We start from the raw sequence: 13056 nt of genomic DNA, 5'->3' as shown, positions 1-13056 counted from the left end.
TAAAGAAAACCGGTAATAGTATGTCATGTGCAAAACTGCATGCTATCATTTATTCTTCTCCCAAGATGGATGGCTGGAGAGCAAAGCCAAAAATATTTTAAATCTTTCACAATTACAACTTCAAGAGAAATCACAAGTATAGGCTATATTAAAAAGATACGAGCAAAAAGCTAAGCCCTATTTCTTTTGTTACCAGCATTAATGAAAACTAGAAAATAAGCTATCATTTTTAAAACTATTCAAAATGTCCAAGTAACTCATCTTAAGTCAACGGTTTCTGGTGACAGACTATGTGCTTATTTGTAATCAACAAATTAAATCAGAAAAAGGTATTAGTTATTTTAAAAAGTGAATTACAAAAATACAATAAAGATGCAAGCAATTACCGTAAGTTTTTTCCGCCTGGCTGAACTATTTCTTAGAATTATGTCAGTGTGTTTTCACACACTTACCGAATACTTCCGCACTCTGCAGGCTCTAGGTTACTATACAGTAATTTACAGATACAAAGACTACGGAAAGTTTGCAGGTCTTCCAGATCCTCTCTGAGATAGAGTTGATGCACTGTGATTTGAACTAAGCCATCATCAAGCCAGCCATTACCCACCAGAGAAGATAATGATTCCATGTTGAGATAGACTAACTCTGACAAACACTCATTAAAAGAGCGCGCGCATAATGAGGCAGGGGCAGGAGGATGCTTGGAACTGGAAATCAGCTTCAGAAAGACCACATAGGTGGAAGCACATCATAATTTCAATAGAAATGAAAATAAAATGCAAGTTGTACCAAAGAGCTTCCCTAGCTAAGAGGTCATTTACATTTCAAAGTCCTCTGCCTCCAGTATTCTTAGGTGCCGGAGCACTAGGGTTTGTCGGTGCTATGGAGACACTTCAATTAAGGCTATGTGGTAGAGCGTGGTGCAAACTAATTAGTGGAGGTGAACAGATTTTCTAAATGCAGCTCTCTCACACAGCCTCAGAGATGTGCAAGATTTGCAGGGAACTGAAATTTAAATATGACTGACTGATCAATTCTTGCTTTCATATTCCAATAACATACTGCATAATGATAAATGTGTTCATGACGATACTACAAGGCTACCAATCAAAATTTTGTTTCCCACTGGAATTAAAGGAAGGGGTTTTAAATTTTGCTTTAGATAGGTTATATTCTGATTTTGATCTAGCCTTGTTGGCATATGGAAAATGAGTCTATACTTCATATTCACATATGCTCCACATAGACAAGCTTCAAATAATTTCTATAAGCAGTATCATAGCAAAAACACAGATTCCATGACCCCACCCGAGAGTCTACGTGTTAAATTTGTTTACTATAATTTTACCGGATATTAAAATTGAGCATGTTTTAGTCTGAGTTAATATTAATGAGTCCTTTTCTGAAATTCAAGAAAATAATTTTTGACCCTTAGAATCAGATGTCTGATGAGTTTCATTCTTCAGACTAAGTAAAATATATGCAGGAAAAACAGTTGTGTGAAGTTCCTTAGTACAAATTGAACAAGGAAGAAACTTGAGCATTTCACAAGGCCAAGAGCCTTCCAACAATGCACATAGGAAATCCATGCAGTAAAGTCTCTATGTAAAGTCACTATAGAGACTGAAACAGCCGCACTTGTTAAGCCCGGATGTGAGTCTGAGGGCTTCTGAAGAGCACACTGGACACTGGACAGACAAGAACTTTAAATACACTACCATTGAGAAGAGGCTGTCCTTCATGCACATCCTTCGGTAAGACTGCACTGTACACATCTTCAGGAAATCCAGTCTTGCATAATGCGATTTCACCAGAAGCCTCCACAGACGCCTGGAACACAAGAGAAAAATGCAGGCCATGATTGCTGCCTCCTTCAGCGGAGAAACAGTCCACTTGGCATCCAGCCCCGTTTTTCCCAACTCTCTTGTACAAACAACCTCTGTTTCTGAAGGGTTACGATCAGAATGTAGAGGGCAAAGGGTTAATCCTTTTGATAATTGGAGTTGAAGAAACAAATCCCACTTGTCTAGTCCTGAAAAAATCTGCATAATACACATTCCAGGTTTTTCTAAGGACTGGCCATTTCCATTAAAATGGTCATTGTGAATGAAAAGCACCGAGCAGGCATGGGAGTAGGAGTCAGCCAAATAGTCCCTGGGGCCACACATCACCCATAGTAACGAGGAGACTCATGGAAAAAGTATACATTCAAGTGTATACATAGTTTTATATTATATTCTCATCTAGTTCTTCATGAAGTTTATTTCAACATGCTTTGTTGATGGAAAAGTTATAATAAACTTACTGCAGAATAAACAGTACATGCTAAGTCAAACCAATCATATATATGTATATATACATATGTATCTTTTAATTCAAAGGATATGGTTTTATTAAAAAAACTATTTTAAAAAGATAGATTCAATTAAGTAGCTAGGAGTCTTTCTGTATCTTCCTCTCTATCAATATATTCAGTTACTCACAGGATGCTTAAAACTCAGTCACACCAAGGGCTGCTGAATTAACCATCAGCATTTGCACGGCACTTCTGGCTTCACTGGTCCAATCTCGGGATGTTTATGCCTTAAAGTATTCTCTATTAACTACAGGAAGCTCTGACCTACACTAAGGAAAGTTCAAGCACAAAGGGAGAAAGGATACATAAAGTACATGAAAGGGAGGATTTTCAGTAGCCAGAATGTTAGGAACAGGCTTCCATGACAGAACAAATCAGAAAGAAATGGTCATTGCCCCCGCTCATCCCTACACCCAAAGTGACAGAACCCAGAACAGGTGAGGTATGGATGAAGCAACAAAATGCTGCTTCTTAATGAAAGGAATCCATGAATTACACATGTAAAGTTTAGAAATAATGACATTACAAACAGCCACTCATCTAATAGCTAATCTGCTCTTTTCATGTCTAAGGAAATAAAAAAAAAAACTTAAAGAGTATCAAATATTGTGCAGTATTTAATCTCAAAATATTATCAGGAAGCACAAGAGAGATTGTAGTTTAGTCTTAGGGGGGTAGATTATGAGTGTCATCCTGACAGAAATGTAGCGTAAGCTAAGGGACGGCTGCAGCACACTTTGGGGTGAATCTGTGAGGACATTTAAAGAGGATCAGCTGAGTGGGCAGAACCATGCTGAGCGTAGGCCGTACCATGGAAATGAGCTAGGCTCCCTCCAAAAGTAAAGGGGAGGAGCAGATAGGCCTTCCCCTCTCTCTGCTTCCTTTCAGCTGTGAAGTCCAGCTTCAGCCACAGATGACTCTCACATTACACCATGCCCCAGGCTTTGGAAAGCAGGAACCTACATACTACTGCTTCCACCTAGCTGTTTCTGTTATGTATTTTAGTGATACAGACCAAAGTGAACCAATTCATGACAGGTTTCAAGTCGATTATACGTGAGAAAAGAATGTATGCAACCAGGGACACAAAGGAACCAAAATCTTTACCCGAGATGAGTATACAAATGGGCCTACAATTTGGCAAAGTCTGCTGAGGATAAGTATGGCTACCTCCTACACTGTAATCCGTTCTCAGAGACGCTTGCTCCTGGGTGCCCTAGTAAATGTACGGAGAGATGCTCATGGAAGCATGGCTCATGTCTCGGGATCTATGTAGCCCTTTCATGTCCACCAACAGGGAAATGGAACAATGCGTTTTCCAAGATCGAAAAAGAGAAATATCCAGCAACATTAAAACTGAGGAACTGGTCTACACGTAGTCCCATAGGCATCTTGTCAAGCACATGCAAAATAGTTAGGACCTTAAAGTAATATACAATGTGGCAAGAGAATTTTAATTACAATTCAAGTTCAGGATGAGCATTAATTTGAGTAAGTAAAAAAACACATTTATGTGGTATTCCAGATAAAAAATGAAGACTAAGCACCTGAGAGTATGAGTGACTCTTTAAATAAACAAACAAAGAAACAAACAAAAGATGTGCTTACTGTTCCATTTTTACAAAAGTTAATCACAATGTCAATGCTACAAAAGTCAATGCGATGGACATATACAAGTAAATAGAAGAAGGATTTTGAAAGGGACAAGGCTGTGATAGCAGCCACCCCAAGGGAGGGCATGCACCAGGGATTTTTTTTTCAGGTGGCTTCATATATTCATATGTGTGTGTGTGTGTGTGTGTAATACATATGGATATATATGTATAGATCCATAGTAACTCATTTCTTTTGTAAAGCAGGTGAATCAGCAAAGTAAGATGTGAAGACAGGTAGAGACATGTGGGTATACACTGAATTATTTCCAATATGTCCACCTGCTACCAATTTCATAATAAAAGATACATAATTCTGAACCAATTAAGGAGCAAGAAGAGAGATCGCCCATAGATGTGGAGTATGAGACACAGGAAGGTATTACAATGCTAGCTTCCTGGAGATCCAAGTTACAAGCACCCTGATACGGGAAGGCACTTGGTGAAAACGAGGCTTTAACCTTTAGCTTATCAAAAGGAATAAAGGGAACTCCCCAGTCTGACAGATGTGCTAGTAACCTGTGTCCCACTGCCAGGTTAGGGACTGACTTCTTCACCCCCAGCACAAGCTTTCAAACATGGAGGAGCTGTCAGGACCAAGCTGGGAGGATGCAGACAGAAACAAACTGTGGAAGGCATAGAGGAAAGAGCAGTCTTCTTCAGTCTGGACACTGGGAGGGTCAGTGTACAGCTGCACCGAGAGGCTCTCCACGATCGGTGATATTTACAGACTACGAACAAATGGGTAACTTGCTTCAGCTCCAAGATTAATGTGTTTAACTAAGCAGAAGAACAGGCACCAATAATGCCTTGATCGAAACTTATAGGGAGGAGATCACAAAGATACTTCAAGACCATCATGAATAAGTGGATGTTGCCTTTGGATGCTTAGTCTCCTTTCCATCAAAACAAGAATTTCACTGTGATACACTTTACCTAGTCTCTCTCTGTACACCTTCCTCGGCTATGAAGGGTGCCTGACTGTCTAGAATAAAGGGCATCTTGCAAAAACCCTGGCTGCTCATAATAAACACCTGTGGGAGCCCTGCATTACTGAGTTTTTTATGTCCGCTTCAAGCAACTAATTAATTATTCTTCCCTAAGATAAAACTGGATCCAAGAAAAGCATGATGCTACTAATACAAGTTAATATTCCTATTAATATATTTATGTCAAATTGGACATGGTGGTACATGACAATAATTTCAGAACTTGGGAAGCAGAGGCAGGAAGATGAAGAGTTAAAGATCTTCTCAACTTCATAGCAAGTTCAAGGTCAGCGTGGGCTATATAAATTCCTGTTTCAAAAATTATATACAATATATGTATATATATATGTATATATATATAAGTGTTCGTGTTCTATAATTCTTTACCTATTCAAACTATCAAAATTAACATGTTAAACAAGCAGGCAAAATTCAAATAAATATAATTTCCTAGAGAAATTTTGCCTTTTTTTATTTCAAGTTCTGAGTTAGTAAATCCCATTTAACTACATTCTCTTAGGCTCAGGCTGGGTCAAGTTCTAGGTTAGTAAATTTCCTGTTTAACTATATACTCTCAGACTCGGGCTGGCTGTTATCAGCTTTGAGACTTGTGGGGACTAACTTGATGGCACGCAGGAACTGCCCTGGCAAGGCGAATCTACTTCTGAAGTCTCTTGCATTCCCAATGGGAGCACGTGGGAGGTTCTCTGATATAACCCATGACCCACATTTAAAGATGGAATGTCTGACATTCGTGTTTTTATCTCATTGAACATTCAATAACATCTCATCACATATTTTTGGTTGTCACAGTTTGGAGGGGATGCTGGTTTCTAGAGGGGGAAAGACTAAGGACGCTGCCAAACACAGTATCACAACCAAGACAGGATTCATAATGGAGTATTTAACCAAATACCAAACAAACGAAAATATACAACCCACCAGAGTTTTATGTTACATGGTAAGCCACGAGAACGGAGTGTCTCCCTACCCTTCACATCGCCATGCGTGAAGCCCATGATCTCATCAACATCCCTAAGTGACCACTCTACCAGGTCCCAGATGAAATGCTGGAAATTAGATGCAGGGAAAGGAATTCTCGCTCCAGCTTTTTGTGCATGCCTGACAGGGGCTGTGAACTGCACATATTCTTGTGAACTGCACATGTGTGAACGGTGTCTGCGTGAGCAGGCTTTTCTCTATACAGGTCGAACAGCAGGCATTTAGGCTCTGCAGGATCTGCTGCAAGTCCTCCACTTTGCTGCTCAGACTCAAAAGCAGCTAGACATTTGGCAAATGAATAAACGACATGACATTAATTCCAATGAAACCTATCTGTGGACACAAGACGTCGATTTTCGGCATAAGCACATGGAGAAGCATTCTTGACCATAAAAAAACACAGAACTATCAGCTACAGATCCTTGGGGTACTGTTAAGTTTTAGAAGGCCTTGGTATCTCACTTGACTCTCCATAAGCCTTTCTGGGGCGGGAAGAATATCAACATTTTACAGCTGAGCAAATGAGTTCTCACAGGAAGTGGAATACCCAAGCCCACACTTCCACACACCGGAAGAGGCAGAATTCTAACTCTGCTGCTCTTCCAATTACAAAAAAATCAATTAGACCCTTTGGAAAGCTTGTTCTGAGTGTTCAATTGATACTGGAAACAGAATGAGACGCAGGCTTGGGAGCACAAAACTTCAAGGAGGAAGTGAAGAATGCTGGGCCCCTGGGAATAGGAGGCTCCTGGGGCCCTGCGGTCTCCCCAAAAGAGACCTGTAGTAGTAAAGTAGCGGGGCCTGGCAGGGAGGCTACAGCAGGAGCTCACTGTCTGAGCTGAAATGAGACAGCAAGGAACTGCACATGCCTAGGGAATGCCAATGAGCTCCCTGTCCTGCGGCCCATGCAGCGGGGCAGGAAGTCAAGAGTTGAAGCTGCAGAGTTACACAGGCTCAAAACATAGACGGCTGGGAGCCTGGGGTTATCCTACCAGCTGGGCTAAGGAAGGGGGTGTGGGGACCAGGAGTCCACCAGCAAACTATTTGACAGAGAATTTTCCAAATTGCTTCCTGGGAAATGGGGGTATGTAGGGAAACACCTTAGCAAACAGACTTAAATTAGGCCTGGGCATCGAGAATGGGCAAATTTTATTAACATGCAGTGAATTAAAATCAACAGGGCTTAGTGAGTGCAGGGCCTTCAGGGGAAGGAGAGATGACTTTACTCCTGTTTCCAACTGATTGCCTTTGAACATGGCACCACAAACTGGAAAGACAATCACAAAATTATAATGTCAGGCAGAAAGGGCTAAAGACTCAGACAAAATGGGATGATAAATCTACCCATGGAAGCCGAAAAGGACTCCATAGCTCAAGTGACATTTAGGCCTTGACTTGAAAAATGATTAAAAATTTGCCAGGAGGAAGTGGAAAAGAACAGCCCCAGGAAAAGATACAGGAGAACAAAACCCCCAGTGATTTGTGCTGAGCTTGCAGCCCACCACACCAACATAAGCCCTGCTTCTCTTCCTAGTATCTCTGAGGCTGATTCTGGACCACAAGGAGCAGTTTGTTTTTCCATTTAACACTCCAGATTTAGATCTCAAGGAATTAATCATTCCAGCTGGTTTCTACACACCCCCAGGTTTATACATCAAGAAATGATCAGGAGAATCTCCAACATCTCGATGAAGATGCTACTTAGGTGCTGGAGACAGACCATGCCAGATGTCCAGGTACCATTCTGCCTTGCTGACTCATGTATGCATGAACACTGAATGTCTGAAGCATGGAATTTCAGTACACCAGACTCCCTGACTTCGTGACCCCACCAATTGCTAGAGCATGCAAACCCCTAAAACATCCTAGTTCTCCACATGAAGAATGAGAGTCCTAAAGACAGTACCCACTCACAGGGCAGGGGTGAGGATTAGCTGTTAGTCAGAGCAGAGACTCTGACTCATGCTTTATCCCTTACACGGCCCAGCAGTTCCCAAGCTGGTTCAGCTTGGCACACCATCTGGCACCTTTGTCTAAGTAAGTACAAATTCTTGTAACCCAAGACTCCGTACCACAGAACCTCAAAGAATGTGAGTGGGCATTGAACAAGTGGCTGGTTCCAGAATCATCTGGCAACTCACTATCTTTTGGTTCTGGTCTTCAGGATTAATAACTTAGCAACAAGAAAAGGGAATAAAGAAACAATTATTTTATGTTCTTATTTATATTTCTTTTAAAATTGTGTGTGTGTGTGTGCACTTGTATATGCATGTACCATGCCAATGCTTCTGAAAGACACAGAAAGACACTGAGTGTCTTGTACTATATCACTCTCCTTACTTGTTTGAAACATGGTCTCTCAATGAACCTGGAACGGGGCTGGCGGCCAAGAAGTCCCATTCTTCCTCCTGTTTCTGGACCCAGCGGTTTTAGGGTTATACACACGAGGGCAGCCATACCAGATTTTTCACATGGGCACTGGGAATTTGAACTCAGGTCCTCATCTTTTTAAAGCAAAATTTTTTATTCATTTAACTCTTCCTCCAGTCCTCTGCTCACAGTAATTTATTCCCAGCACCGTTCTGTTGCTGTGCAGAGACACCATGACAACGAGAACTCTTACAAACAAAAGCATTTAACTGGGACTGGCTTACAGTTTCAGAGGTTTAGTCCATTATCATCATGGTGGGGAGCATGGCAGCAGACTTGATGTTGGAGAAGTAGCTGAGAGCTACATCCTGATCCACAGGCAGAGAGAGAGAGAGAGAGAGAGAGAGAGAGAGAGAGAGAGAGAGAACGCCTGGGCCTGGCATGGCCTTTGGAAACTTCAAAGCTAACCCCGGTGACACACTTTCACCACACCTCCTAATCCTTATAATCCTTGCACAGTTCCATTCTCTGGTGGCCAAATATTCAAATATATGAGCTTATTAGGGACATATTTTATTCAAATCACCAGAAGCCTCATTTCTCTTCCTTAAAACATAATTATAAAAAGCAATCTTTGTTTTGTTTTGAGACAGGTTCTCACTATATAACCACAACTGGCCTTGAACTTACTATTAGACCAGGTTGGCCTAGCACTCACTGACAGACACTGCCTCCCAAATTCTGGGACTAAAGACGTATATCACAATGCCTGGCCTGAAAAACCTTCCGCAAGAACAGCCTATAATTACGAATTCCCCCTTAAGGTACAAACAGCCTTGATTGACTGCAACACCAAATTAAGAGTCAATTATTCCAGGGACAGTGTCCATAGATACTATTGATGCCCTTCCAAGAACAGACTAAGTTTTATAGAACACTATTGCTTCCCCTGATTCTCCTCAGGTGTCCTCTGAGGGGAGCAAAATACCAGCATCTCTATTGTTTGGTTTGAAAATGGCACCTACTTGATTCTGCTGTTTTTCTGTTAATGGAGACATCATTTCGTCCCCGCCCTGTAATGACTCTCTTCTGCACCAGTCCGCTCACGCCACCAGGGCAAAATCCACGCTGGTCAGAGGATCTGAACTCACTGAGTGCCGCTCTGCGCTCTTGCACAATCAGCTCACCCATCTAGAGTTTCAATTTCCTCTTTACAAGTCTTAGCTTTGCTCTTCTTGGGCTGAAGAGCGACCTCCTCGTCTGCAATGGCAGGAGTGTAAGAGGACTGGAGGACGTCGGCTGGCCTGCGACCATCAGTCTCTCTCGTCTGATTTGGAACTCACAGCACAGCGGCTTTTCGACCTTGTTAAATTTCTCCACTGTCTCCATACCATGAGCTTTAAAGCGCGAATCTGCTTCCAGTTTCTGTTCTGATCAGTTTTTACTCTCCGCTGGGTCACTGGACCTGCATTCTAATTTTGCTCACGTCACTCTTGAGTCTAAGCTTTTAACTATTCTGTGCAGACACGGTGAACTGACTCTCCAGTCACCTCATCTCTGTCTTATTCTCAATCATTTATCACGACTGCCTAAAAGTTTCACACCTGAACGCAAGCCAATACCTTGAAGAATCTCTGCATTTTCTCTCCAACTAAGAAGACAGCTAGTGTGTGTTCTCATAAGTCCTTATCAACTGGATACTTGGCTACGATTTTCCTTTTCAGCCCACCAGGTTGCTGTGATTCTAATCCATTCGGAAGACCGTGCAGGTCACCACATGAGGGTGCGCTGACACTTCCTGAAAACACACGTGTTGCCCTGCTCTGTACAGAATGAAGAGCAGTCATGTGCATAGCGTTGACTGAAGGGCTGTAGCAAACCTGCAAAGGCTGAAATTCAGCCCTACCCTCTAATTTCCCAGTGTTGTTCAGCTATATAGGCTCATCTATGATTCTGCTTCCTCCTCTGCAATAGAAATAATAATAGTTAAACTTTTGTCCTTTATAAGAATGTAGTAGAAAACAACAAACAGATTAAAGATAATTGCATATTACAAAGCCAAGGTTAACTAATGTTATGTTGTTACTATTTTTTGTGTTGTGAAGACTTGGTCTCTTTGTTCTATGAAATATGCTCTATAAAATGTCTATAAATTGAGAAATATTTTACTTTTTCCTTTGCTTGAAAATAGATTGTTTACACAAACAATATATCCTGATTATAGCTTACCCTCCCTCTACACATCCCAGTTCCTCCCTACCTCCCCTCGGGATCTACCTCCTTTCTGTCTCATTACAAAAGAAAGGGATTCTTCGAGGTAACAACCAAACGTGATACAATAAAATATAATATGTAGAGCAAAAACTATCATATCAAAGTCAGGCACAGCAACTCAAGAGGATGAAAGGACTCCCAGGAGTAGCTACGAGTCTGGGACCCACTTGTTCTCACGGTCAGGAGCCACATATCAATATTAAGCTAACAGCTGTCGTACACACACGGAGAACCTGGCGTAGACTCACAGAGACCCTCACTTGCTGCTTTCATCTCCAGTGACCTCATATGCTACTCGCTTAGTTGATTCTACTCGTGTACTCTATTCCTTCCGGCTTTTACAATAGTTCTGCCTCCTCTTCCTCAGGATTTCCCCAGCTCTGAGGGGAAAGATTTGATGGAGGCCTCCCATTTTAACTTTCTCTCTCTCTTCATATCTGGCTGTGGGTCTCTGTATCTGTTCCCATCTGCTACCAAGGAAGCCTCTCTGCTGATGACTGGTGTCTTAGGGTTCCTATTGCTGTGAAGAGATACCATGACCATAGCAACTCATATAAAAGAAACTATTTAATGGGGTGGCTTACAGTTGCAGAGGTTTGGTCCATTATCTTCACTGTGTTGGAGAAGGACTGGGAGTTGTACATCTTGAATTACAGGCAGCAGAAACAACTGTATTACACACTGGGTATAGCTTTAGAATATGAATGACACCTCAAAGGCCACCCTAACAGGGACACTCTTCCTCCAACACCTCCTAATAGTGCCATTCCCAATGGGCCAAGTCATAGACATGAGTCTATGGGGCCATTCCTATTTAAACCACTACAACTGCATTAGGCACTATCTACGAGTGTGGCAAAATATCATTAGGGATAAAGTTATTGATTTATTTTTTTAGACCAGTAGTGTTTGGTTTTACCCTAGGTCTCTGGGCTATCTAGTTTCTTGTTCAGTTACTTAAGCAGTGTTGGGTATGGGTTCCCTCTTGTGGAGTGGGCCTTAAATCAACTTGGACATTGGTCAGCTACTCCCACAAGCTCTGTGCCATCGTTGTCCCAGAACATCGTGCAGGCAGGACAGATTACAGGTCAAAGGTTTTGTGGCTGGGTTAGTGCTCGTGTTTCTCTTTTAGTAACCTGCAGAGTGACTTCCTGCACTGAAAAGACTAGAATGTAGGGGTGAAGGATACATGTAGGCAGCAGCTTGACCTCTCCATTTTCAGTGAATCGTGTGGATACAGTCATCATAAATGGTGACCCGTGGTTGCTTTTAGGAGAGCAACCCTTGTCTTAGTAACAGCCTTAGAGATTTGTTTAGGGATTTCCCTGAGACCCCATTAGACAACAATTCAACTGAAAGCAACCCAGTCCCTCCATTAGAAGCCTTGTGGGCAAACAGAGGTGGTCAATCGAGACTTTGAGACAGTTTAAAAGTAAACTACAGGGTCTGGGGTAGGTTCTGTAGGTACAGCATTGGCTTGATATGCACAATGCTGAGGGTTCCACCCTAGAGACAAAACAAAATAAAAAAGTAGACAGAAAGACTGTAGAGAAATCAAAGGGACTAAACCAAGATTTAATTCACAAAAAGGACAAAGGAAACATATTTTGCAGTGTGTTGTTTGTGGGTTAAAAGGTGGGGAGAGGTACTGGAGAGTGGGGACAGGACTATGATAATACTTGCATTATGCAGCTTCCAAATTATGCAAGCAAATATAAGCAATTAATGACGACTGCGTTAAGGTGATTCCATAGATGCATAATAGAATAATGGAACTGTTAAAAGACAAATTCTGCATGACTGAGTTTTTGTTATTTGTTAATCCAATTTATGTGAATACAAATGCATTTGCCAAATTCCTTATATTTCATGGATTTCATCCATGGTGTTAGGAGCTTTGTAAAGACGATTATTCAAAAGCAAGGGTAATTGATGCTCTTTATACTCCCATGTCAGCAATGCCACTGATGCCACTTCGGATTTCCTATCTCTAGAACCATGTTTAAAATGTACGGCTGAGAGCCGGGCGGTGGTGGCGCACGCCTTTAATCCCAGCACTCGGGAGGCAGAGGCAGGCAGATCTCTGTGAGTTCGAGACCAGCCTGGTCTACAAGAGCTAGTTCCAGGAGAGGCTCCAAAACCAGAGAGAAACCCTGTCTCGAAAAAACCAAAAAAAAAAAAAATGTACGGCTGAACAACGTCAGTGCTTTTGCTTTGTCCTGTTCTATTTTTGAGGAAGCATCTAGCATTTTGCATAGGTTCCCATTGTGTGTGTTACACAAGTTCTGTGTGTGCTGATGCATTTGTGTGTAAGGTCAGAGGTCAACCAACCTCAAGTGCTGTTCTTAGCACATTGTCTGTAGTTGAATTTTTCTTTGGGCCACTAGCTCACAAATAATGACATGGAGACTTC

General features: G+C 41.8%; 1 protein-coding gene across 1 annotated transcript in view; it reads right to left on the bottom strand.

Moving 5' to 3' along the window:
- LOC121453363 (cadherin-2) overlaps positions 1–13056 on the bottom strand; it is a 234711-nt gene that overhangs the window by 196913 nt on the left and 24742 nt on the right. The window contains exon 2 of the mRNA XM_041660089.1: positions 1719–1830. Coding sequence (XP_041516023.1) covers positions 1719–1830 — 112 coding nt within the window. The remainder of the gene's footprint in view (positions 1–1718; positions 1831–13056) is intronic.

The sequence above is a fragment of the Microtus oregoni genome, unplaced genomic scaffold (genome assembly GCF_018167655.1).
Source record: "Microtus oregoni isolate MIOR12 unplaced genomic scaffold, Mior012 000011F_ref0000422, whole genome shotgun sequence".
Classification (NCBI taxonomy): domain Eukaryota; kingdom Metazoa; phylum Chordata; class Mammalia; order Rodentia; family Cricetidae; genus Microtus; species Microtus oregoni.
The sequence above is the reverse complement of the archived record's forward strand: the minus strand, read 5'-3'. Positions and strand labels throughout refer to the sequence as shown.